The sequence below is a fragment of the Engystomops pustulosus genome, chromosome 11, assembly GCF_040894005.1.
Source record: "Engystomops pustulosus chromosome 11, aEngPut4.maternal, whole genome shotgun sequence".
Taxonomy (NCBI): domain Eukaryota; kingdom Metazoa; phylum Chordata; class Amphibia; order Anura; family Leptodactylidae; genus Engystomops; species Engystomops pustulosus.
Genome location: NC_092421.1, coordinates 29,919,148 through 29,944,434, shown reverse-complemented (window position 1 = coordinate 29,944,434; position 25,287 = coordinate 29,919,148). Strand labels below are relative to the sequence as shown.

General features: G+C 43.0%; 1 protein-coding gene across 1 annotated transcript in view; it reads right to left on the bottom strand.

Annotated features, from left to right (window-relative positions):
* Positions 1-22,944, bottom strand: part of PPA1 (inorganic pyrophosphatase 1) — a 67,083-nt gene extending 44,139 nt beyond the window's left edge. Inside the window, exons 1-2 of the mRNA XM_072130510.1 lie at positions 22,767-22,944; positions 3,625-3,689 (exon numbers count right to left, since the gene is read on the bottom strand). Of these exons, the coding sequence (XP_071986611.1) occupies positions 3,625-3,689; positions 22,767-22,827 (126 nt within the window). The 5' untranslated portion in view covers positions 22,828-22,944. The remainder of the gene's footprint in view (positions 1-3,624; positions 3,690-22,766) is intronic.
* Positions 22,945-25,287: the final 2,343 nt, after the last annotated feature.

The following is a 25,287-nucleotide window of genomic DNA, read 5'->3' as shown; positions in this document are numbered from 1 at the left end:
CAGCTGATCTCCGATTGGTTTCCAAGGGCAACTGGAACAGTTTTACCTCAGTAATCTCTGTATCCCAATCCATTTTACCTCACATATAAGTTGTCTTCTACTCAATGCCTGCAGCAGCCAATCACAGTTCAGAGCTCATATGAATGACTTGTGGCAGAACAGCAACCAAAATACGGCTCAGCTTCCAACTGCCACAGCAGCAGCAGACAATGGCTTCTGTATATGGTGGGTAAAAAGTGGGTTTTGGAAAGCGCGGGGTAAAAATTCAAACTCAAAACCTGGTCTAAGATGTTCCCCCGAGTCACAGGCAACAACTGTGCAAAATTTGGTGATTGTAAACGTGACGTATCTGTATAAAACAATGCAGCAGCAATAGCGTTGTGCTGTTTTGTGAACATTTCTTGCGCACGCAAACGTTTTGCTTCCAGATGTCGCCCCTTGATTTTACTATTGAAATACGCTTTAAAAGTCAGAAAATTCTAATCTTCTGTTCTAAGCTGCTTAAGTTTCCGTTTAAAAATGTTTTGTTCATGTGGTGTCTGTTCTGGCATATGGACTGACTTTTTAAAGACCAACTCTACAAGATACCGACCCTCAGCCGAGATGACAGATGTTCAGTCTCAAAATATATCATGCGTATTTGCCTTTGAGAAGGCCATCCGATATAAAGAGCAATTTCAATTAATTTAATTAAATGGTCATATCAAACAGGCTTTTGTTTTTGGGAGCCAATAAAGGCTTACCCAGTGCAACGTTTCCTATATGTTTATGGGGTAACATGTCCGAATTTGTAGCCACTTTCTCCAGTTGGTGCCAGTGTCGTTTACTACCAGGCGTCCTGACATTCTTTTATACAGATTCTTTCCCGTGAACGTGCTTCTGCATTTTTGTTCACACCATTTTCAGGTTCCCCAGACGAATAAGTACTATTTCCCTTAGTATGGACACTGACATTTACAACCACGGATTTACGCTTATTTGAAGAAAAGATAAAATAAAAAAAATCTTACAGCATGAGACAATGAAAAGTACACAGAGGCTTCGTGAAGCAAGTAAGTACACAAGGCTTGTAGAGGTCTGTCAATATACCGTATACAAGGCAATCTTTATTCTTGGGCAACTTTCTTTCGATACAGCAGGTATGTGTAATGAAAAAAAATGTCAAATTTAGGATTTAGCTAAATTTATAGAAACTTATTTTAAAAGCATATGGGTTAAGGCCAATATGCAGACATCTGCCTAGAGCTGGAATTAAGTGTTATTCTAATACATTAGTCCTGTAAGTTCCGCTCCAGGCTCAGCTTTGCTGGAGTTTTGCCTTATTGTCCTTAACACACTAGGGCGGCACGGTGGCTGAGTGAGTAGCATTTCTGCCTTGCAGCACTGGGGTCCTGGGTTCGAATCCCACCCAGGTCAACATCTGCAAAGAGTTTGTATGTTCTCTCCGTGTTTGCGTGGGTTTCCTCCGGGTACTCCGGTTTCCTCCCACACTTCAAAACATACTGGTAGGTTGTTTAGATTGTGAGCCCCATGGGGACAGGGACCAATTTGATATGCTTGTGCAGCGCTGCGTAATCTGTGTGCGCTATATAAATAAAGAATTATTATTATTATTATTATTATTACACTTTTTTTTATTTATTTATTATAAAATAAATAATTTTACAGTTTTCCTGTGGAGAAACTGCAGCTAGAAAAATCATCTCTTGCTGCTGCACCTAATGTGTCTGTCCAAAACATGGGCATCACTGTAATTCCTATAATCCTATGTAAAACCTTATGCACATGAACATTTTTGGACACATGCTAGCCGTGGTTTCTGTAGCCAACTCTGTCACCATGCATTTCCATACACTACTACAAAGTTTGGCAGCATGGGCTTTGTAAACAGAGCATGTATCACATGTTACCAAACAATTGAAGTCTTCCGCAATAACACTGCACTGCCATAGCCTTCAGAATGCCGGACCAAGCTCACAGCGTACTGGCTTATACATGAGGGGGAGGTCCGAGGCGCACCACTCTCCTCCCCCGACCGGCACTCCCACACACCACAGGCCGGCAGTGACTGCCAGGATTCATGTGACAGTCACCGCCTCCTCGGACCACTCCTGCATGAATATGCCGAAACGCTGTAAGCTTAGTCAGATCTCAGAGCAATGTAATGCAGGGTTCGCTAGCTTTCTCGCCATGTTCCGATAAAGCTAGTAGTTTAACACTAGTATTACTGGGGTAGGGCTCGGAGCTGCTAATAGGAGCCAATATTCAGGTGACAGGTCCTCTTTAATGGACTTTAAATGCTTCCATATGGTTAAAGGAAATATAGCACTGTTATATGATGGCTGAGCAGCACTCACACTGCTGGGGTGCTGCATATATGGCGCACCCTATATGCATAACTATGCATGCCCCTCCTGCATGGAAATGGGAGGGAGGAGGAGGGAAGAAGAGCCCCTCGAGCTGAGAGTAGTGTGCAAAATTATGCTTAAAGGGAGAGGCAAGTTGTTCACTACCATTTCTGGGCTTTAATGTTACACACTGTTGGGGTGCTGCAGGTGAAGAAGCTGTATAGCAGTGATAGATTTCAAATGTTTGAGATTTGAAAAAAATGCAGCTGCCTTCTTCTAAAGGCTGTGCCATATCGGTCCGCACATTTTCTGGTATTGCAGCTCAGCTTAATAATATATACTCGGCTTTTACACGAGTCAAAAAACTCACCTTCCAGCACCTCAATGCTTGCGAGGCTCCCCAACGCACTGCTGGCAGAGTACTGGCTATGCGCTCTACCGACCTGCGTACATGATGAGACTGCTGATGACGTCATAGAATGCACGGTTACAGCAGAGAGAAGACAAGAGGAGCTGCGCCGAGCATCGGGGACCACCCGAAGGGGAGTATGCGAGTTAATTTTTTAAGTGCTGGGCAAACCATGGGGTGGCTGTCTGCAAGACCTCAAAACAATTAGCTTTTTGTTTTGAGAACATAATGCCAAAACTGTGGACATGGTCGAGCCACACCCCTTTCCACATTTCCCTATGGGTCCAGTGGTTACCATCACAGACAAAAACTTAGACATGAAATGTTGAAAGTTCTTCATGGGACACATTCATGCTGGTAGATTTAAAGCAGTTTTAACAGCAAAATGTACTGACCTGAAATGCCTATATGATCTGGCTTACTCCAATGGATTGGTCTTTATTGTAATTATTTTCATTTTATGAAAAATAATCTTCAACTAAGACTTTTCCCCCAAGGAAAGGATTGTACAAATGGAATGACTAATACTGATTGCAATTAACATAATCATTAAACCTTAAAACGCACTAGGATTTATGCAAATTATTTTGTCAAGATACAAAGAAGGTACTAAATAATGGTTGAATAGCACTCTAATAGCTGCAAAATAAACACATTCTCCGTTAATGAGGCATGTTACGCAGAAGAGGAAAATCTCCATAGGCTTCTGTTTATCCGCTGCTTAATGATTAAGACCAGGGAGATGAAAGGAAATCTCTCAACCAATTAGTAAGTTATGACACGCTAAATATCTTCATACACAACACTACAATCGATATTGCCATATGTGCTGTAAGGTGTAGTAACAGCTTTGGGTCATAAACTTACATTTGCTTCATCTGCATACAGAGGAATGTCGTGGAATGGAGAGATGTATTGTCCTTTGCAGTCCTCTGGAAAAAAAAACAAAAAAAAACGGAAATTACCAAAAGAATATTACTGAACATTTGCACTAATAAATAAATAGCCAAAAGGTTCTTATATGAATTACTTGTGCAAGAATTCAGTAGTATCAAGTTCTGACTAATGATTTCCCATTTATCAACTTGGCACCAGGCTCACGTGCCATGGCTTCTTCAACGAGATTACTTCTACCACTACCATGGGAAAATAACCAAGTCAACTTGATGGGGAAGATGACAATGTATACAAGATGTTGACTTCTTAATGCAAGAAACTTGGGACCTTTTATTAGTAAAATGGGTTAAAATGATGATCATACAGCATTTGTGCACCAAAGTATGATAGAGGCCACCCCCCGGATACATCAAGAGGTCTAGACTTCTTCAGGTACGCGGCAGGCGGTTGCAACCTGGCGTCGTTTTGCACAAAAAAACCCTGAAAAAAACACAGGTTTGCAACTGGTACTAGGCCAAAGGGGGGGAAGCCACAACAAACACCCTCACCTTTCCCCCACTGCAGTCCTCTCTCCCTTTTGTTAATTTGTGCGCCAAGGCACACTGGCAATAGAGCAGAGCATTATGTAGTGACATTGCGTCTGCCAATAATAGAGCCACACAATGCAGAAGAAAAGTGAAGGAAGAGAAGACTGCTGGGGATGGGGGGGAGGGGGGGTATGGAGAAGGTGAGTATGTTGTAGGATAGGGGACATTTGTGTTCCCTCCAATGGCCCCTTTCTTGTAGCATTTAGGGAAAAGGGGAAGACGTGCAGAGGGGACACTGGAAGCAGGGGAGCCTTGCTATACAAGAGGAGACCATTTATGCATGGGGGAGGGTGGGTCACTTTCAGGAAATGGGACCATATAAGCTGGCCGCATAGGGAGTTATGGCGGCACATGCAAACACATTTTTTTGGCCTTCAGACAATGACACCAGATCTCATTCTCTGCACCCTCCTTCCGTTAAAAATATTAATAATTTATGTTCAATGCTGGTCCCTGGGCAAGAAAAAAAAAAAAAAAAAAAAAAAAAAAAAAAGAGTTGGGGACCACTGCTGTAATTGACAGATCCAAAGATGGCTTGCAATATTTGGGGTGGTGGTCATTAGAAAGCCAAGTTTACCCTGAAGCATTGGCCAACAAAATAGGCATAATGACCTGCAGTTAATACTGAACACTTACCAAGTTTGATGCAACTATTTTTATATGATTTTCCACGTGTGAAGAAAGTAAAAGCTAGATTTTACAGAGAACCTGTCAGATAATTGCCAACGGTCTGATCAGGATAAAGGGAAGAAGCAGAGCTCTGAGCATTTTTTAGAGCTTTGAGAATAATTTGCAAGAAAAAGTAATTGAAAGACCTGACTGCCTCCCAAGATCCACTCACTGTGTGGGTACAGTCATGTATCAACTTATGTAGGTGCTGTAAAAACTCATCTCACAACTGTTTTTTTAATTCCGAATCACCGATAAAGTAGCTCAATTTATCAGTTTCCATCATATTCAATACTGTTCACTTATTTATCAAAGTTGCTCATACATGCAATATTGGAATATAATGATAGAATAAGGTTAATGATGGCCTACCTCCTTCCAAAATCAAATAAAATTATGCTAATGAGAAGGGCTCCTGGAGTTACCAGATCCCCTCAATGCTGTAGCTTCACATGCTGTAACACTGTCAGCATCTCACCTCAGTACTCTTCCCCCCATCCCCCGGATTTAATGTCATTTAGTAGAGCAGCTTTCACACTGCCTGAATCTACAAGTGCTCCTGGATTACCATGATGGATTTGACTGCTTTATACAGCTACACAACCATAATACTAGTAATACAAACACTAAATTCTTTAGATTACAAGTACAGCCATAAAGTAACTGTGCTTCAGCCAAGCATCAGGGCCAGACTATAATTGCAAGGTTTCAGACACCAGCAGATGTCACAACTTCTTATTTATGTACTTTACATGTGTCCAGTGCTCCGTCACCCTTATGGTTATTTTTATTTGATGTTTACATTATATAAGCGAAACAAATCAGAACAAAAGCATAAACTAGTATAGAAATTGCATTATTCACCTCTGCCAACTGGATCCCACAGTCTGGGTAAAAGCCACAAAATCAGCAAACAATTTGCAGAAATAGTTGCTATGGTAACCAATGACTAGAGATGCATTACCCTATGACTTTCAGTTTACAAGCCAGAATTTAATTGGTTGAAACCCAATTTTACCCCCATTGCTGAGCAGATAACATAATGCATTTACAAGGTCGTGGACTAAGTTTGGGAAACTTCATTATTAGAGATGAGCGAACATGCTCGTCCGAGCTTGATGCTCGTTCGAGCATTAGCGTACTCGAAACTGCTCGTTGCTCGGACGAATACTTCGCCCGCTCGAGAAAATGGCAGCTCCCGCCGTTTTGCTTTTTGGCGGCCAGAAACAGAGCCAATCACAAGCCAGGAGACTCTGCACTCCACCCAGCATGACGTGGTACCCTTACACGTCGATAGCAGTGGTTGGCTGGCCAGATCAGGTGACCCTGGGATAGACTAGCCGCTGCCCGCGCTGCTCGGATCATTCTGTGTCTGGATGCCGCTAGGGAGAGAGCTGCTGCTGGTCAGGGAAAGCGTTAGGGTGTTCTATTAGCTTACTGTTAGGCAGGAGTGATTCTCCAAGAACCCAACAGCCCTTCTTAGGGCTACAATAACGTTCTACTTTTTTTTTTTTTATTTGCATCTAGTACCATTTTGTGAGGAATTAGCAGGGGGACTTGCTACCGTTGTGTTTAGCTCTTAGTGGCACACATATCCACCTCAAACACCAAAGTGGGAAAATTTAGTAGGGGTTGGATTTCAATTAGGCACAGTCTGCCATTTTTCCTTTTTTATTTTACGTTTATTTTGTTTAATAACTCAGCGTCATCTCATCTGGCATAGTAGTGTGCTTTCATACTTGGCTAGAAAATAGCCATAGGAGAATCCAAACGGCTTACGCCTACAGTAGCGTTATATATTTGATTTCTGGTTGATCTGCTGGTGGCTGTACTTGCTGCAGTGCATCTACTAGCCAATTGTGAGCAATTTGTAGTGAGACTTGCGACCGCTGTGTTTTGCGCTTAGTGACGCACATATCCATTGCAAAGACCGAAGTGGGAAAATTTAGTAGGGGTTGGATTTCAATTAGGCACAGTCTGCCATTTGTCCTTTTTTATTTTACGTTTATTTTGTTTAATAACTCAGTGTCATCTCATCTGGCATAGTAGTGTGCTTTCATACTTGGCTAGAAAATAGCCATAGCAATAGGATAGCATCGTTTGGTTTTAAAAACTCAAAAACACAAAAAAAAACAAAAACGGACAATTGAAGAATGCTCCTAGAGCGGAGGCTTGCACCTTCAAGGTGCTTGTTGAGAGTCCCATATCAAGTCTGGCCTGAAGGAACTCAAGAACCTGTAATTTATCTTTAGAGAAAGATACAACTTTTTTTCCAAATTTTGTGATGTATGGCCTTTGATAGATACTTAAAGGACCAGGTATTATTTCCATTCAGGATCCAGGCTGAAAAATATAGACTCCCTGTGTTGGGACAGAACACTGGCCCTTGAGACAGGAGAATCTCTTCCAGAGGCAGAACTATTGTTCTTGTAGGGCCAACTTCTTTTTATGGCCAATTTGGTCATATCAGTATTAATCTTGTTCCATCCATCTGTGTTTTTGAAGGACTCTAGATAAATGAAGAATCTGAGAGAAGGCCTATGCTAACGCCATTTACATTTGTGGCTGAAAGCATCCAGAATACGGTTCTACGGCGCCTATTGGAGTAAAAATGAGGACATTTCATGTTCTCCCTTGTCGCTAATAGATCTGTTTGGGTATTGATAGATCTCTGGATTTGGGCAGAATTCGTTTGGCTTCTCAATAAGTCTGTTATATTGTCCACCCATCCCCCCACCCCCGTAGATGTGTGGCTGAAATCAAATCGACACGTTTCTCTACCCAGCTTAAAATCTTCTGGGATACTGCTGTTAAGAGGGGATTGGTACAAAATCCCCTAAGTAGGAGACTGGTTATATAGGATTGTAGCCGAATGTGATTCGGTCACAGGCCCTAAGCCAGACAGTCTAGAAAACTTGCTCCCCATCCTGTCTGGCTTGCATCAGTCTGTATGGTGAGAGTTTGGTGAGGCCAGCGAACCCCTTTGAAGCCATTTTCTTCTAGAAGGGACCAGGAACAATCTTGTTTCACTGTTTGTGAGAATCCACCTCTGAAGTGTCCTTGTAAGATTTTGATACCATGCTACTGCTGGTATAGAAGCAGTCAGTTTTATTGCAGGCCTGATTGTCGCATTCTGGAGAAGAATGTGGTCTCAATCTGGCCTACCACGCTGGCTCTTTCCCGTGGAAGAATGATTTGTTTGCTTGTATCCAGTCCATTCGTAGGGAACTAGTCAAGTCTCTGGAAAGGACTAGCTGTTCTGTGTTTTTTTGCTGTCAGTAGAAGGTAGTCTACGCAAGGTATAATCATAATGTCTTCCCTTCTTAAATGTTCAACAACCTCCACCATAATCTTTGCGAATACCTGTGTGACATAAGAGATTCTAAAAGGAAGTGCCTGAAACTGAAAATTATGCACAGTGCCTTCTGGGAAGGAAAACACAAACCTTGAACATCTATGAGAAGAATGGATTGGATGTGATATGAATCTTTTAGGTCTATTGTACACATAAGCATACTTGCATATTATGGATGTGGCAGACCTTAAGTCAATCTTTAATAGTTTGTAGGAGATTAACCAGTTGAGAATTAAGCAATATGCTCCACTTTGAGTAGAATCCAGATTTATTCTGATCTTGTGCTACTGGAAATATAACTACTGTAGCTATTACGAACCACATTTCCTGCCAGACGGAGTTGGGAGATCCTATAGTTTTGATGTATCTTTCTGGGAGAAGACCTTGGGAGTCACCTGTAACTGTTGCTTATGATATCTAGGACCCAAGCGTTTGAAGTTATTTTGGCCCACTTATCTTTGAACTTCTGAAGTTTCCCCCCCCCCCCAACCCTGACATTGTTTCCTAGATTTGTTGGGGTCACAAGAGAAGAGGAAACCACAACAACTTACCTCCTTTAGGGTAACCTCCCGCGACCTTGCTTTCCTTTACATTTGTAGGAGTCTTTTTGCTCTTTGCAATTACAAAAAGGAGCTTCTTTTAGGAGTTTGTTTTCTCGGAAGCCTTTCATCTGCAGGCTTTTCCAGTATGGTCTCTAGTTCAAGCCCAAACACATTTGCTGGCAAAGGGAATTCTACAGAGTTTTGTTTTGGATCCAATGTCTCCAGTCCACTGCTTTAACCACAAGGCCTGATGAGAGGAGTTGGTTAGTGTGTCTTCTTTGGCTGAAGCATCAGCTAAAAAGCTTGTGGCCAACTTTAGTAGCAACATTCTCAAGCAAGGTTGCTCGAAAAGTCATTTTATGTGGTTTTCAAATTGGTTTAACCAGAAGAGTAATGCCCCTTCTACACTCGCAAGTGTGTTATCGCGTGGTGCTTGGATCGAGTTCTGTTCCAGTTTGCGGAGTTCGGGCCGTGCGATCCGACCAGCACGCGTTGTGAGTGTGATGCGAGTTCATTGCATCACACTTGCAAGTGTAGAAGGGGCCTCAGGTTCTAGCCAGAGAGGTTGCTGTTATATTTGTCTATATAACATATTTAACAGACATTTCCCAGGCCTGATTTAGAAGTGTTCGATTAACGGTCCATCGAATCGAGTTCAGTGGCATCATCGAATGGTTCGTTCCTTTTTTTTTTTTTTTTTTTACAACTTTGGTGACATAAGTTTAAACCAAATCCAGATTGGCTCAGATAACCCGTCACACAGCTCATGTTCATATTTTTCAAAAAAGTATTTTTACCAAAACGAGGTGATAAAATAGTTAAACAGAAGCAGAACAAGGGTGCACAGAGATTTAAGTGACACTGGTTTATATTGCAAAGATCCTGCTGGTATATTTCCTATAACTTTGTAGTCAGATTTTACAATATCAGCAAGAGGATCTTCTCTACAGGCCTCAGGATTATGCATCTGTGAAAGGTCAAGAAGTAAGGCTATTTAAAGAACTAAATCGGATTACGAACCAAGATTCCCCTGTTCATATTCCTTCAGTGATCCCATGATATCTGCCTAGCTGGTGAAGTAAACACTTGTCTAGTCTACGGAGAAGATGTGAACAATACTCCATGACAGGCTAGACAATTTACAATTGTTAATAAGCGAAAGTATTGCTTCGTTCTGATAAAGCAAACTACTTGTTTTTTGGAAGAATGGTAAAATACTGTACATCAACTGTACAAACCCCACTTCCTGCACACACACCTAGTCCCCAAGAACATGGATCCATATAATGGAGTTAACAAAAGTGGTGGAAAACATGCCCCTGCCTGACTTTTCTTCATGGCCAGAATCTGTGCAGTCATTTACCAGCCCATGTCCTGAACCTTTATTTCTCTGACCTCAGCTTTTTCTGCAAGGTGCATCAGTTTGAACAAACTTTGCTTGACCCCCTAACCTTAAGTTACCACGGTCCAGGTCTAATAGTCAAGTTAAATTTGTTAATTGACAGTTGTCCCACACTTGTGACTAAACATTTTTTCACACTTTTCGTACTGGAGCCATCGTTGTTTTAGTGGTGTACGATACGTCTTTAAAAGGGGCTGTCCACTTTAAGCACTTTACAGAAACTGATATGGTTTGTGTAATTAAAAAAAGATATCTACATTTTCAAGTTACCTTTCTGTATCAATTCCTTACAGTTTTTTAGGTCTTTGATTGTGGTCATTCTATAAGAAGCTTTTACATTTACTGCATGGTGGCTTAGTGGTTGGCATTACAGCCTTAGAGCGCTGGGGACCTGTGTCTCAGAGTCAACATCTGCCAAGAGTTTGTATTTTTTCTCTCTCGCGTTTGCATGGGTTTCCTTCAGTTTCCTCCCACAATCTATATCATACTGGTAGGTTGATTAGATTGTTTGCAAACTCAGTGCAGCGTTGCTTAATCTGTGTGTGCTATATAAAGGAATTATTATTCCTGTAGCTAAAGGTCCATGGTCATGTGATAACGAGCCATATACCTGTGTAAAATTACAGAGCTCCGATTACACTGTTGTAACGAGCCATACATGTGTAACATGACCATGGACCAGTGATTCTTTACAGAATTAAATGTATTTGAAAATTTTATAACGTCATTACTCAAACAATAACAGTTATTTGTGGGAATGTGCTTTAAGTGGACAACCCCTTTAAAGATGCATTTATAATATTTAAAGTTAAATTTTATAAGCAATTTTTTTTTTCTTCAACTGGATGAATGAGAATCTGAATGTGAGTGAGTAGGAGACTACCTAGTTCTGGAGTAGGTTGTGTGTAGGGGGAAGGAACAACAAAGAATGTGGCAAACTGAATAGGACAGACAAAATTGAGATTAAGACACATTATGGGATCCAGATAGAGACATGCACAAGTTCAGCAAAGGACAAAATGAATACAATACAAATAAAACAGGTTCCAAGACGTGGAACAGGGACACGTTAACGCTGTAAAACAAAGTACTTACACCAACACAACAGATCCCAAGGTTCATTGTACAAGACAAGATGGTTGAAGTTTGCCCATAGGTGTAGAAAAAGTTCTACACCTATGGGCTGAGTTTGGCATCAGAGTTCAGCCCCCCCTCAATTAAAGATTTAACCACAGTGTAAAATTCCAAACTTTAATGGAAATCTACCACCAGGATGAAGGATTGTAAATCAAGCAAACTTAGGGCAGTTTCACATTATTCCGTGATCAGGGTACATGATATGTAGCAGAGCAGATAATCTCTTCACGATTGTGGCTCTGCTAGACATAAGGCAAGCTGCAGATAAAGATCCAAGATTCTGTGTATAGAATAAAGAACTACAATCATGATCTGTCATGAAAGATACAATTGTCATCTTTACAATTAAACCATCGTTCTTGATGCTATAGAACTCAAAATGGGCATTTGAAGTGGCGACCCCCTTGAGACTCATCTAAGGCAAAATGTGACTATTTTTAGATTATTTTCATGTGACTTTGGAGCAGATTTTCTATAGGTAAACAAGAGAATTTTAATTTAAGAGAATTAATGGATCCTGTGTCAGGAGCTACTCCCTAGCATACAAGTATACTTGGCTTAAAAGCCCTGCATCCATGTGGCAAGTTTATTTTAAGAAACGCAACTTTCCCATCAATACACAAAATAATTGTTACAAATTGCTGTACTCTAAATAGCTGGGGTTGGCTAAAGTTTCATTGTAATTTCCTGTCCACAGGATAGGGAACAGCAATTAGATTGGTGGTAGTTCAACCTCTGGGACCATGCACTATTTCTGAGAATGGGGTTCTATAACCCCTAGTTTATGGAGCAGTAGGCGATTCCCAAAAACAGCAGAGCACATCGCCTGAGAGTACTTCATTAGAATACCGGAATGCTGTGCTCAGAGTTTTAATGCTAACATTTTTTTCCCCACTCCACACCCAATAAACCTACTAAGAGCAGACCAATAGTTTATGGTTCAGCAATACAGGTCAGTAACACATCTTTTCATAAGTGTCCATTAGATAAAGGCAGTCAATTTGTGTCTATGCAGATATGTAGAGGGTATGGTTTCCCCATTAAAGGATAATGTCATCCATCTATGGTCCCTACACACATATTTCACTTCAGCTTTACATTAACAAAACACTCTCAATCAGGTTCTCTTAGCAGTGCTGGAGGTCACCATAGGTGTTGACCCCATGATAACCCCCCCAGAGTCTTGGAAAAGCCAAGTCTAAGCTATTCCTACACCTAGTGAAAGCAGCCAAAACCCTGATTCCTCTGTTTAGGAAACGCCCGGCTCCCCCCATCACAGCAGGATTTTGACCCGAATATGACGTATGAGAATGATGGAGTGTCAGCTTCCATTTATTCCAGATCAGAACACTTAGAAAAATTGTGAATTAGTACTCACCAGTGATTTCGGTTTCATTCTAATCCTCTATGACGGCCCACTTGGAGGATGCCCCTTGACCTCTGAAGGGACAGGAAGGCCTCCCACCCACATCCTCCTGCCAAGGTCTACCAAATATCTACACCAGCGGAAGATACAACACAATTTATTTCGTATGTTAGAGTCACATACATATTACAGAAATTAGGGAAGGAATATATAGGCCGTCATGGAGGACTAGATGGAAACCGAATTACCGGTGAGTACTAATTCACTATTTCCATGACTACCTTGCATGACGGCCCACTTGGAGATCTACAAAAAAAAAAAAAAAGTAAAATGTTTTAGGGTGGGATCACAGTTTGCAGAACTTTCCTTCCCAAGGAGAGGAACCCAGTGGCAAGGAACCCCTTTCCCCAGGTTTTCCGTCTTTAGCCACCATTGGAGGCTCCTTTTTTACAGAGGACGGGATGGTGACTTTTGTCCAGCCTGAAGATCTTCTGTTCCAGGACCAGAGGATTGAATTTTGCAGAACACAAGAGTGACTCTGGCTCCAGGTTACCAATGGGAGGCAGGCGGTAAGAAGGCCCAGGATTTTCATCGCCCTTCAGACCGATATGGAAGCTTTCCTCCTGAAGGATCGCATCTGACATCTTAATTTCTGCTTTTTCCTTAGCGGAAAAAAAAAGGAATTAGTCCTTACCGGTAATTCGATTTCCATAAGTCCACCATGACGGCCCCACTGGAGGTTGCTTCCCCTTCCTCTGTAGGGACAGGAAATTGAGAGCATTAAATAGCCCCTCCCTCAACCTCCCACCAGTGTTTATCAAATAACTACACCAGTATAGGTTGCAACATAATTTTATTCAGTATGTTAAATTTCACATACATAGGTCAAGATCCAGAAAAAGAAAACACTTTTATATACATGGGAGGGAAATATCAGGGCCGTCATGGTGGACTTATGGAAATCGAATTACCGGTAAGGACTAATTCCTTTTTTCCATTTCGTCCCCATGACGGCCCCACTGGAGACATACCAAATTTATGCCCAGTTAGGGAGGGACTACAGCCTGAAGCACTTTCCGGCCGAATGCCAGATCTTTGGAAGCTAAGACATTTAGCCTATAGTGCTTTGCAAATGTGACATTTGTACTCCATGTAGCGGCTTTGCAGATTTCTTCAATAGATGCACCTCCTCTCTCAGCCCAAGATGTAGACATGGCCCTAGTGGAATGGGCTTTGACGGAGAGAGGTAGTGGAACACCTTTAATTCTATAGCATTCTTTGATGGTATCTGTAATCCAACGTCCAATAGTGGCTTTTGAAGCTTTGCCTTTATTTCTTCCTGCAAATTGAATAAATTTAAATCTTTTCTCCAAGAATTGGATGCTTCGAGATACTTAAGAACAGTACGTCTTACATCCAGTAGATGCCACTTTTCTTCAACAGGATTTTTTGGATGATGGCAAAACGTGGGTAAGATTATTTCCTGGTTCCTATGGAAATTTGAGACAATTTTTGGTAAAAAATTTCTGTCTAGTCTGAGCATGATCCTATCTTCTGATACAGATAAATAGGGTTCTCAAATGGACAAGGCCTGTAACTCGCCCAGTCTTCTAGCACAGTGATTTTCAACCTGTGTGCCGCGGCACACTAGTGTGCCGCGACACAAGGTTGAGTGTGCCGCGGGGAAAGTTCCCCGAACTACGCTGCCCCTGTGTAGAGCTGCCCCGTATTTCTGTGCCCATACCTCCAAGCCCCGCGTCGGCGATCCGCCCATCTTCTGTAGCTCCTGCACCGCGCGGCCCATGTCACGTGACTGACGCGACCTGACGTCAGGTCGCGTAAGTGACGTGACCAGAGGCGCGCGGTGCAGGAGCTACAGAAGGTGGGCGGATCGCCATTAGGAGTGAAGGTACGTGGAAGAAGACATCAAGGGTAAGTATATAGGGTTATTATTTGTATAGGGAAGGCAGCTAGGGTCTTTTTTTTTTTTTATTAGTAAAGGTAGGCTGGGGCTCTTAACTAGTAAAGGGAGGGCCGCTAGGGGCTCTTAACTAGTAAAGGGAGGGCCGCTAGGGGCTCTTAACTAGTAAAGGGAGGGCCGCTAGGGGCTCTTAACTAGTAAAGGGAGGGCCGCTAGGGGCTCTTAACTAGTAAAGGGAGGGCCGCTAGGGGCTCTTAACTAGTAAAGGGAGGGCCGCTAGGGGCTCTTAACTAGTAAAGGGAGGGCCGCTAGGGGCTCTTAACTAGTAAAGGGAGGGCCGCTAGGGGCTCTTAACTAGTAAAGGGAGGGCCGCTAGGGGCTCTTAACTAGTAAAGGGAGGCCGCTAGGGGCTCTTAACTAGTAAAGGGAGGCCGCTAGGGGCTCTTAATTAGTAAAGGGAGGCCGCTAGGGGCTCTTAATTAGTAAAGGGAGGCCGCTAGAGGTTTTTATTAGTAAAGGGAGGCCGCTAGGGGTTTTTTATTAGTAAAGGGAGGCCGCTAGGGGTTTATTAGTAAAGGGAGGCCTTTTATGACTGTTTTAGTGTCATTTTGTGCTATTTTGGTTGGTGGTGTGCCCCAGGATTTTCTAAGTATATAAAGTGTGCCGCGGCTCAAAAAAGGTTGAAAATCACTGTTCTAGCAGATGTAATGGCGATTAAAAAGGCGATTTTAAGTGTCAAGAAACGGATATGACTAGGGTCGATTGGCTCGAAGGGCCCCATAGTTAAAGCATCTAGGACTAGAGATAGATCCCACTGAGGGGATGACTCTTTAACAGTAGGACGTAAGCGTGAACAGGCTTGAAAGAACCTCTTTACCCACCTGTGTTCTGCTAGCGCTGTATCGAAGTAGGCGCTCAAGGCCGAGACCTGGACTCTCAAGGTGCTAGGTCGTAGTCCCTTCTCAAACCCCTCCTGTAGAAAATCAAGAATCTGACAGATATTTGGGGAACCCTGGTTAGGCATATCTTTTGACCAGGAACAAAACTTTTTCCATATTTTAAGGTATATAGCATGGGTTACTGGTTTTCTACTATTCTTTAAGGTTTTTATTATTAAAGCCTTTTGATCTTAAGAAGGTGCTTTCAGGATCCAGGCTGCTAGGTTTAGAAACCCTGGGTTCTGATGCAGGACTGGTCCCTGATGTAGAAGGTCTGGCCTCCTGGGCAGGATAAAAGGAAAGTCTATCGCCAATTTTTGTAGACTTGGGAACCAATTCCTCTTTGGCCAAAAGGGTGCTACTAAGATGAGCTTGGTTGGACTGACTAGTAGCTTTTGCAACACTTTGCTCATCAATGGAATCGGAGGAAAAGCATACACTAGGTCTTGGTTCCAGGTCTGTGAAAATGCATCTAGTCCCCAGGGGACTTCCCTTGGGTTCAAGGAGAAGAACTTTTTCACTTTGGAATTTCTCCTGGAGGCAAACAAGTCGATGTCCGGCAGTCCCCATCTTAAGACAATTTCTTGGAAGACTTCCTCGTTCAGGCTCCATTCGTGGGGAAGGATTTGAGACCGGCTGAGGTAATCTGCTACTATATTTTCTGAGCCCCTCAGATGGATGGCCGAAATCGACTGGATATTTTCCTCTGCCCAGAAAAATATTTGTTGTGATATTTTCAGTAGCCTTTTTGACCTGGTACCTCCCTGTCTTCTCAGATAGGCAACCGTGGTAGTGTTGTCCGACATAACTTTCACATGGTGACCTTTCAGTTCGTTTGCACTACAGAGGAAGGGGAAGCAACCTCCAGTGGGGCCGTCATGGGGACGAAATGGAAAAGACATCTAATAAGCGGAATTCAACAACAGTAGAAGGTGTTAAATCTGACTGAGTGTTGACTAACCACCCTAGATCTGAGAGTTTCTTTAGGGTAATCTCTCTTGCAACCATTATATCTGATCCATCTTTCCCCACGATAAGATCAGCTAAATATGGAATAATTGAGACATTCTGCAGCCTCAGGAAGGCCACAACCTCCACCATGACCTTTGTAAAAACTCTCGGAGCAGAGGAAATATCAAAGGGGAGAGCCTGAAACTGAAAATGGCAATCAGAACCCTCTGGAAAGGGAACTGAGTACCTGAGGAATCTTTGAGGGGAAGGGTGAATTGGGACATGATACCAAGCATCCCGCAGATCCACGGAGCACATACAAAAATTGGTGCGAATGAGTTGAGTAGCAGATCGTACTGACTTCATACGAAACTTCCTGTAGGTGATGAAGTTGGAACCATTCCTGTTCTCAGGAAACCCCTTATCAGAGGCCTTCTCCAAGATGGCATCCAGCTCTGTGCAAAAGACAAAACTGCCTGTGAAGGGAACGCTGCAGAATTTGGATTTGGAGCATATATTATGGAGCGCCCGACTATTTCAGCCATCCGGCCCTTGTTGTATTTGTTAAAGCGCCCTCTTTAGCTGCGAACCGAATACCCTCGGCAGAGGCATCTGCCAAGAAAGCGGTGGCAGATCTCAATAGGGAAATACTTTCAAGGAGAGTCATTCTGGGAGTACCTTCCCTGATGTGCGACTCAAGCTCTTTTACCCAGAAAAAGAGAGTCCTTGCTACAGAAGTGGCGGATAAGTTGGACTTCAGGCTGAGCATGGAAGTCCCCCTGGCCTTTTTAGGAAGAGCATCAGACTTCCTGTCCATGGGATACTTGAGCTGCGCCAAATCCTCAAAGGGAAGGTCCGACTTCTTAACTTTAGTCACCTGGACATCCACTTTAGGAAAGGAGTCCGAAACCTTAGAGACTTCCTGGTCAAAAACAAGACTTCTCCTAAAATTCTTGGAAATTATGATCTTTTTTGGGATACCGCCACTCCTCTGTGATCAGCCCCATTAGTGTATTGTTAATTGGAAAGATCTGCTGTTTTTAGGCCATTAGGCCACCGAATAGCTCGTCCTCCCTAGACAGAGGAAACCTCATCTTCGATCTTAAGGGTCTAGCCTTAAAGAGATTATGTAGCTCATCCACATGAAGGAGGTGACAGGTTTCAAACTTGTGACCAAGATCCAGAGAATCCTTCTCCTCAGTGTGAGCGAGAGAGCAAGAAGGGGCCACAGATTCATAGTCCTCTTCATCAGAGGAAGAAATTACCGTCAGTCTGGGTTTTTGGGAGGAGGGTCTTTGTGTTGCCGAAGCGACAGATGCAAGCACCTTCTCTTCATTAAAGGATTTTAATTCATCCATGAAGGAAGTCTTCTCCTCCCGTATAAAGCTCTCAATACAGGGCCTGCATATGGGTTTCTTGTATGACTTGGGCATGGAATGAAGACCCATATTACACTTCCTGGCAATGGTCCTACTTTTCTCAGAATGATCAGACTTGCTAGATTTTTCTGATCTTTTTGATCAGTCTTCTTTACCAACTTGTGGTTCTAATAAGTATAATAAATACATTAGAACATGCCATACAGCACCAATTTCATGACCAGGAGGATGGAGTAGGCCCAAGTCTGCCTCATCAGCCATAATGATGTCTGGGACTGCAATGAACATATACAGCGTGCACACCTATACACCTCAGATCAACGTGACTAACCGCTATATGAGGCTTATGTACCTTATTGGGGAGCCCATCCCCCATGCAAGTGGCCGCAATGACGCTCAGCTGCGCTTCCGTGTTGTTCCGATCGAAAGTCGTCACGTAGCGCAAAGGGCGCCTGGGAACGGAGCCTGGCAAGAGTCAGGCATCTTTTTGTTTGGCCCAAAACTATTTTTGTACCAAAAAGCAATATTTTCTCCGTATATGATATCACCGTACTGATCACAAAGTATGTATTCACTGTTTTTTTATTTGTTACAATAAACACACTACACGCCCTTCTCCAAAAGTATCACTCCAACCGATCGGTTATTGAATAGAAGGGCAGTAAAGCAATTCGTTTTCTGGCCTGATAAAGCATTTATTGACAAATGACAAATTCTGCCACATGTTCCCCGTAACCCAAAAATTAATTTAATAATGGCTCCCATATAGCTTTCCTTATGGGCCCACTGCAGTTTTCTACTTTTGCATTGCATAAGTTGTGGTTGAATATTCGTGCAATAATAATGACAGTGAGGGCGCTTTCACGCGATGCGTTGCGTTTTTTCAATGCGTTTTGGCGCATTCAAAAGGCCTCAGCGTTGATCACATGCTGAGGTTACATTGCGTTTTAGCACATGCAGTGGAAGTGCAATGTAACCTTAGCATGTGATCAAGGCTGAAGTCTTTTAAATGTATCAAAAACCACAACGCATCATGTGAACACGCCCTCAAGTTCAGTTTTCAGTGCAAAGGCAAGTAAGTTCATAGCAGCCAATCCACTGCAAGGGCTATCCATGTGGTCCCATCCTTAGGAGGAAGAAATCTATTGGGTCAGTATTAAAACCAGATTTAATACAATGATAATCAAAAAAAAAAAAAAGGAAACCAGCCAAAGTCACCATTAAAAGATTCTAACTTTTGGCCATTAAGGGGTAGAAATATGAACAGGGAGTTACAGGCAACAACGAAACCGCTGTCACCTGTTCCTAATTTTAGCCCATAATGGCCACATGTTAGAATTTTTTTATCCCATGATAAATTTTTTAATCGTGTGTGCCGCTGTTTTTTACTCATTACCATTGCATTATCAGAACTTTATTCTAGTACATGCTAAGCACCACCAATATGCTTCCTATATATTGCCGTCTCAGACAATTATCTGCAAAAGGAACCCATAAGGAAATTGGATAGTGCACCTTTCTAATCTTTTTAGACTATTTAAAACCAGATGTAATTGTGTATCTTAAATATTACACAATCCTCCATGACTAAGAAAAAAAACTAATTGTTCTGCTAAATATTTTGTGCAACCTCTCCCCTACCCCTCTTTACTTTTAGTTACTGTGCTAAAGACTAGATTTTTATTTACCAATTGATGTACTATTATTTCTATTAGACTAACCATTCACCAGCATCACACACATTAAACATAACCTACCACCACATATCTACCTACAAAAGGTAGATCGGATGGTAGGTACATCTATAAGACGTGAGGATAAGGGCTCATCCTTATGTCCCCACAATCTTTTGCTAACTTTTATTTGGCAAATATGTAAATTTTTTTTAAAGTGGCTACTGGGGCGTGGAGTAGCCGAAGCTGCGGGTACTCCATGCCCTAGTAGCCTCTTTACTTCTACCAAAAATCTTCAGCGCGCAGCTCCTTGTAGCTGCATGCCCTCGTCCGAGAACCTTGCCGTCAGCGCATGCGCAGTGGCTCCAGCTTCGGAGCAGTGACCGCGCAGCCAGCAGGTTTCTCGGACGAGGGCGGAAGATTTTTGGTAGGAGGAACAAAGAGGCTACTGGGGCTTGGAGTACCTGCACCGTATAGCCTCAGCTCCAGCTACTCCACACCCCAGCAGCCGTTTTTAGAAAATTTACCAAATAAAAGTTTGTGATGGGGCTATCCTCACGTCCTATAGATGTACCTACCACCCGATCTACCTTTATAGGTAGATATGTGGTGGTAGGTTCCCTTTAAGGCTGCATTCACACTGCCATATGGGGTGACGTATATACGGCCTATATACATTCCCCATAGATGGCAATGGGTGCACTGCGCCCTACGGGAACGGTACGGTGCTGCACAAGTGCGGCCCTGTACCGTACCCCATGATAAGATAGGGCACGTCCTATCTTTTCTCGGAATACAGCGCAGTTCCTCTACGGAGAGGGGCTGCTTCTCCTCTTCCTGGTGCAGACATGTGCCCAACGTGCTATGGTACGGCGGGCACAAGTCAATGTGAATGCAGCAATAGGGTTTTCCAAAAGTTTTTGAAATCAAAACAAGGACACAAGTAAACGACACCTTTTATAGGATAAATATAAAATTCTATGCCATTCCCTTTGTAGTGAAAAGAAAATTTGAGTCTAGTAACTGCCCCAGAGCCCTGCAGGTTCAGAAGCATGGAAAGAAGGAGGCCATAGATAACAAATATAAGAAGATGACCACAGCCACAGTGCCTGGACTCATGAGTAAGGTGCCTGGTTTATCATAATAGATTTAGATGGTAGATTTAAGTTAAAGGCGGTTCTGCAGTCAAGTAATGTTTTCCCCAGAACAGTTTTTGTTGTATCCCTATGAATAAAAGCCGGTTCTCTTATGCGCCTCCCTGTCTATGACGCCATCAGAGCTAGTCCAGCGCAGCACTCCGCTGGTTCCTTCAGTGCCACAGACATTGAATGAGGCAGCAGTGAGCATGTCTCCAGTCATATGGGGTACAAAGAACCCCCATTCCCATCTATCTTGTAGAGGAATACTTTAGTTCTTGGAGTAGTTCGGTCACTACACCAATATTACATTTGTGCCAAGTAGACTATGGCATCTACACTTTGCATGCATATTAAATTCTTATAGCAGCAATGAATATATTATAAAGAAAAAAGATAACTCCAATGATGTCCACAACATTGACAGCACTCTATATTCTTCTTCCCTGCAGAACAAGTTCCATATTGGAATCATGATTACCATAATCATGTTGTCTGGAGATTTTAAAGCAACTCCTTGCAGCATATATAAAGGACTAAGGTTTGGGATCATGCCACTAGCAGGTGCTCAATATGTGAAATCCAACTACTACATAGTATAGGAAACAGATCTTGTTTAATCCTAAGGAGTAGTAGAGTTAGTAGCTCGTGTATTGGAGTGTTAAGGACGTAGGGGCCTTGTCAATAAGCTGATGACTGCATCTGGCTCATTAGTTCTATGAGCCAGAAATACATGCCCAAACATCACAAAAAAATGTGTTTCAAACTGGCACTGGAGATGAAAAAACTGACTTACTTCTGGAGCACCACAAGTCCCAGGAAACGCTTAACTCAGTCAAGCGGTGGTGCAAACAAGACAAGGAGTTCATATATGCAAATCTCTTTAGTAGAAAAAAGAAAAACTTGTTCCTTCACCACAAACTGTGAATATATTTTTATCCAAGCCACACAGGGGGCAAAATTATGCCAGAAACCAATGAACAACGGACCGTTTTGCGCTGCCTGCGCTTCTTCTTCTTCGAATAAAAAGATTCACAGTTTGTGGTGAAAGAACAAGTTTTTCTTCTTTCTACTGAAGAGATATACATGCCCAAACATACTGGCTAAGGAGGAACATACTGGGGCCAGGGGAGGAGGGGTTAAGGTTGGTTCACACTGCGTCTAGAGGTGTTACCAGTCACCTAACACATCTACCTGTATCCTTATACAAGTGCAGAGGATGGTGAATATGCTGAATGGAGAAGATATATCAGTACCAGTTTTATGGAATAGAAGCACTCATATAAGTGCACAAGAAATTGTGAGTATTCCGATCACCAAGCCGCCTCCACACCAGTGTACGTTCACTACTTTTTACTGAACACTGTATCCGCCGTGGCAACGGTGGTATGATTTACAGTGAAGTATATTCCCAATCACGCAGAGAATAACCTGTCCCCTGCAGGAGGGGCTGTCACACTTCAGATTCTCCCTGATTAAATCACCTGAAACGCCCCATAAAAATCTAGCACAGGTGCTCTCCACTTATGGAGGAAAGCAGGAGACATCAATCAAATTCTCCAAAATGAATGCAGACACCAGACACTTCTACCCTATTGGAATGAGAGAACTTCAATATTAGTAAGGGGGTACACAATCTTAACCCCTGATGTAGAAAATGTGCCGTCTACTGTAGTTATATTAAATTCGATAAAGAAAACCTTTTTCCATCGTAAAATCTGTCACGGCAAGTTGTACAAACCACAGCATTTTAGGTGTTTGCACAGATCTCTCAGTTAGGAATGCTAACTGAGTTAAGAATGCTAATATGATTTTGATGCAGACCCCCTTCCCCCCATGAACCATTTATGGGTGCATGTATCTTACACTTGAAAAACCCTTCAAAGATATTTTCCAAAAAATATGAATTCTATAAGCAAATCAGAAAAAAGCAATTGCATCATCTTGTGGCTGTTACACTGTCCTTATGGAAGGTGCAGATGACGGGTCACACACCCCTGGAATCTCTCCATTAACCCCTTCCCTCCCCCAGCCTCTGCTTTCACCCATCACTCACTGAAGAAGAGGCGGAACTCCAGGCTGTTGGCCTTGGCCCTCTGCTCCACGCTGAATGACATGCTGCTCAGTGCTCAGGCTGCAGTTACACACAGTAAGGACAGGCCGAGCCGTGCACAGCTCCTATATCCCTGCACACACCTTCCCGGCTCATATCTGATTGGCCGCCGAGGCCGGGGGTTGTGTCCCAGGCTGGTACTCCTGTCAAAAGGGAATTGTTTTGAGCACGCCCTCTAGCCAATAGCAGCGAGTGTGGGTGTGGCCGAGTCCGGGCAGTGAATGAAGGGAGAGTGACGTCCTGGGCGCGCGGTATGACGTAGTGCTCTGTGCTCGCCACGTGGAGGCAGCGCTGTGGGCGGCCGCAGCTTTTATACTGGAATATCCAGGTGAAATCCCGGCACTAATTTAGTAGATTAGAAGTATTACTCAGACTTTACCAAACACTAGAATAAGACGCATAAACCAAGTGTAACCTAAATACAATATGATGCAAGTTATAAAAGTTATAGACAGTGGATAAACAATCAATATGTCACGGGTTTCCCTGGTACAATACCAAGCAGGGGGCCTGGGTGTTCTAGTCCAGATACATGGCACAGGTCCATCTGTCCTATACTGAGGCCGGTGTATCACACGTTACAGGGGGATTACTAGATATGCTACAGCAGGTAAAGGTACAATGCAAAGCCACAAGTGTAAGAGAAACATAACAACAATATAAACTGAGTCCACTAACAAAAAAACACCAGGAGAATCCAGAGTAAGTAGCAGAGTGTCAATGGGAAAAGAGCAGCGAGTGGTGGCAGCAGTGACCCCCCTCCTCCCCCTCCATCTGTAGGAGAACTGTAGCTGGTGCTGCAGGGGTTAAAAATCCCGCCGGGCGGGGGGGAGAGTTCCAATCAGCTGTGTGGTCAGGTGTATGAGCTGTGATCTGTCACATGTATGTAATGTATTCCCTGAGGTGGCTGTGTATTAGCTGTCAGTCTCTTGGTGATCTATATAGGAGTACATGTGTAGGAGCACTATGGGGTTTATAAGATGTCAGTCTCTGGGTGATCTCTATAGGAGTACAAGTGTAGGAGCATGAGGGGGTATATAAGATGTCAGTCTCTGGGTGATCTCTATAGGAGTACATGTGTAGGAGCATTATGGGGTATATAAGCTGTCAGTCTCTTGGTGATCTGTATAGGAGTACATGTGTAGGAGCATTATGGGGTATATAAGCTGTCAGTCTCTTGGTGATCTGTATAGGAGTACAAGTGTAGGAGCATGAGGGGGTATATAAGATGTCAGTCTCTGGGTGATCTCTATAGGAGTACATGTGTAGGTGCATTATGGGGTATATAAGCTGTCAGTCTCTTGGTGATCTGTATAGGAGTATATGTGTAGGTGCATTATGGGGTATATAAGCTGTCAGGCTCTTCGTGATCTGTATAGGAGTATATGTGTAGGTGCATTATGGGGTATATAAACTGTCAGGCTCTTGGTGATCTGTATAGGAGTACATGTGTAGGTGCATTATGGGGTATATAAGCTGTCAGTCTCTTGGTGATCTGTATAGGAGTACATGTGTAGGAGCATGAGGGGGTATATAAGATGTCAGTCTCTGGGGGATCTGTATAGGAGTACTTGTGTAGGAGCATGAGGGGGTATATAAGCTGTCAGGCTCTTGGTGATCTGTATAGGAGTATATGTGTAGGTGCATTATGGGGTATATAAGCTGTCAGGCTCTTGGTGATCTGTATAGGAGTACATGTGTAGGAGCATGAGGGGGTATATAAGATGTCAGTCTCTGGGGGATATGTATAGGAGTACATGTGTAGGAGCATGAGGGGGTATATAAGATGTCAGGCTCTTGGTGATCTGTATAGGAGTACATGTGTAGGAGCATTATGGGGTATATAAGCTGTCAGTCTCTGGGTGATCTGTACAGGAGTACATGTGTAGGAGCATGAGTGGGGTTTATATGATGTCAGTCTCTGGGTGATCTCTATAGGAGTACAAGTGTAGGAGCATGAGGGGGTATATAAGATGTCAGTCTCTTGGTGATCTGTATAGGAGTACATGTGTAGGAGCATGAGGGGGTATATAAGCTGTCAGGCTCTTGGTGATCTGTATAGGAGTACATGTGTAGGAGCACTATGGGGTATATAAGATGTCAGTCTCTGGGTGATCTCTATAGGAGTACATGTGTAGGAGCATGAGGGGGTATATAAGATGTCAGTCTCTGGGGGATCTGTATAGGAGTACATGTGTAGGAGCATGAGGGGGTATATAAGATGTCAGTCTCTGGGTGATCTGTATAGGAGTACATGTGTAGGAGCATGAGGGGGTATATAAGATGTCAGTCTCTGGGTGATCTGTATAGGAGTACATGTGTAGGAGCATTATGGGGTATATAAGCTGTCAGTCTCTTGGTGATCTATATAGGAGTACATGTGTAGGAGCACTATGGGGTTTATAAGATGTCAGTCTCTGGGTGATCTCTATAGGAGTACAAGTGTAGGAGCATGAGGGGGTAT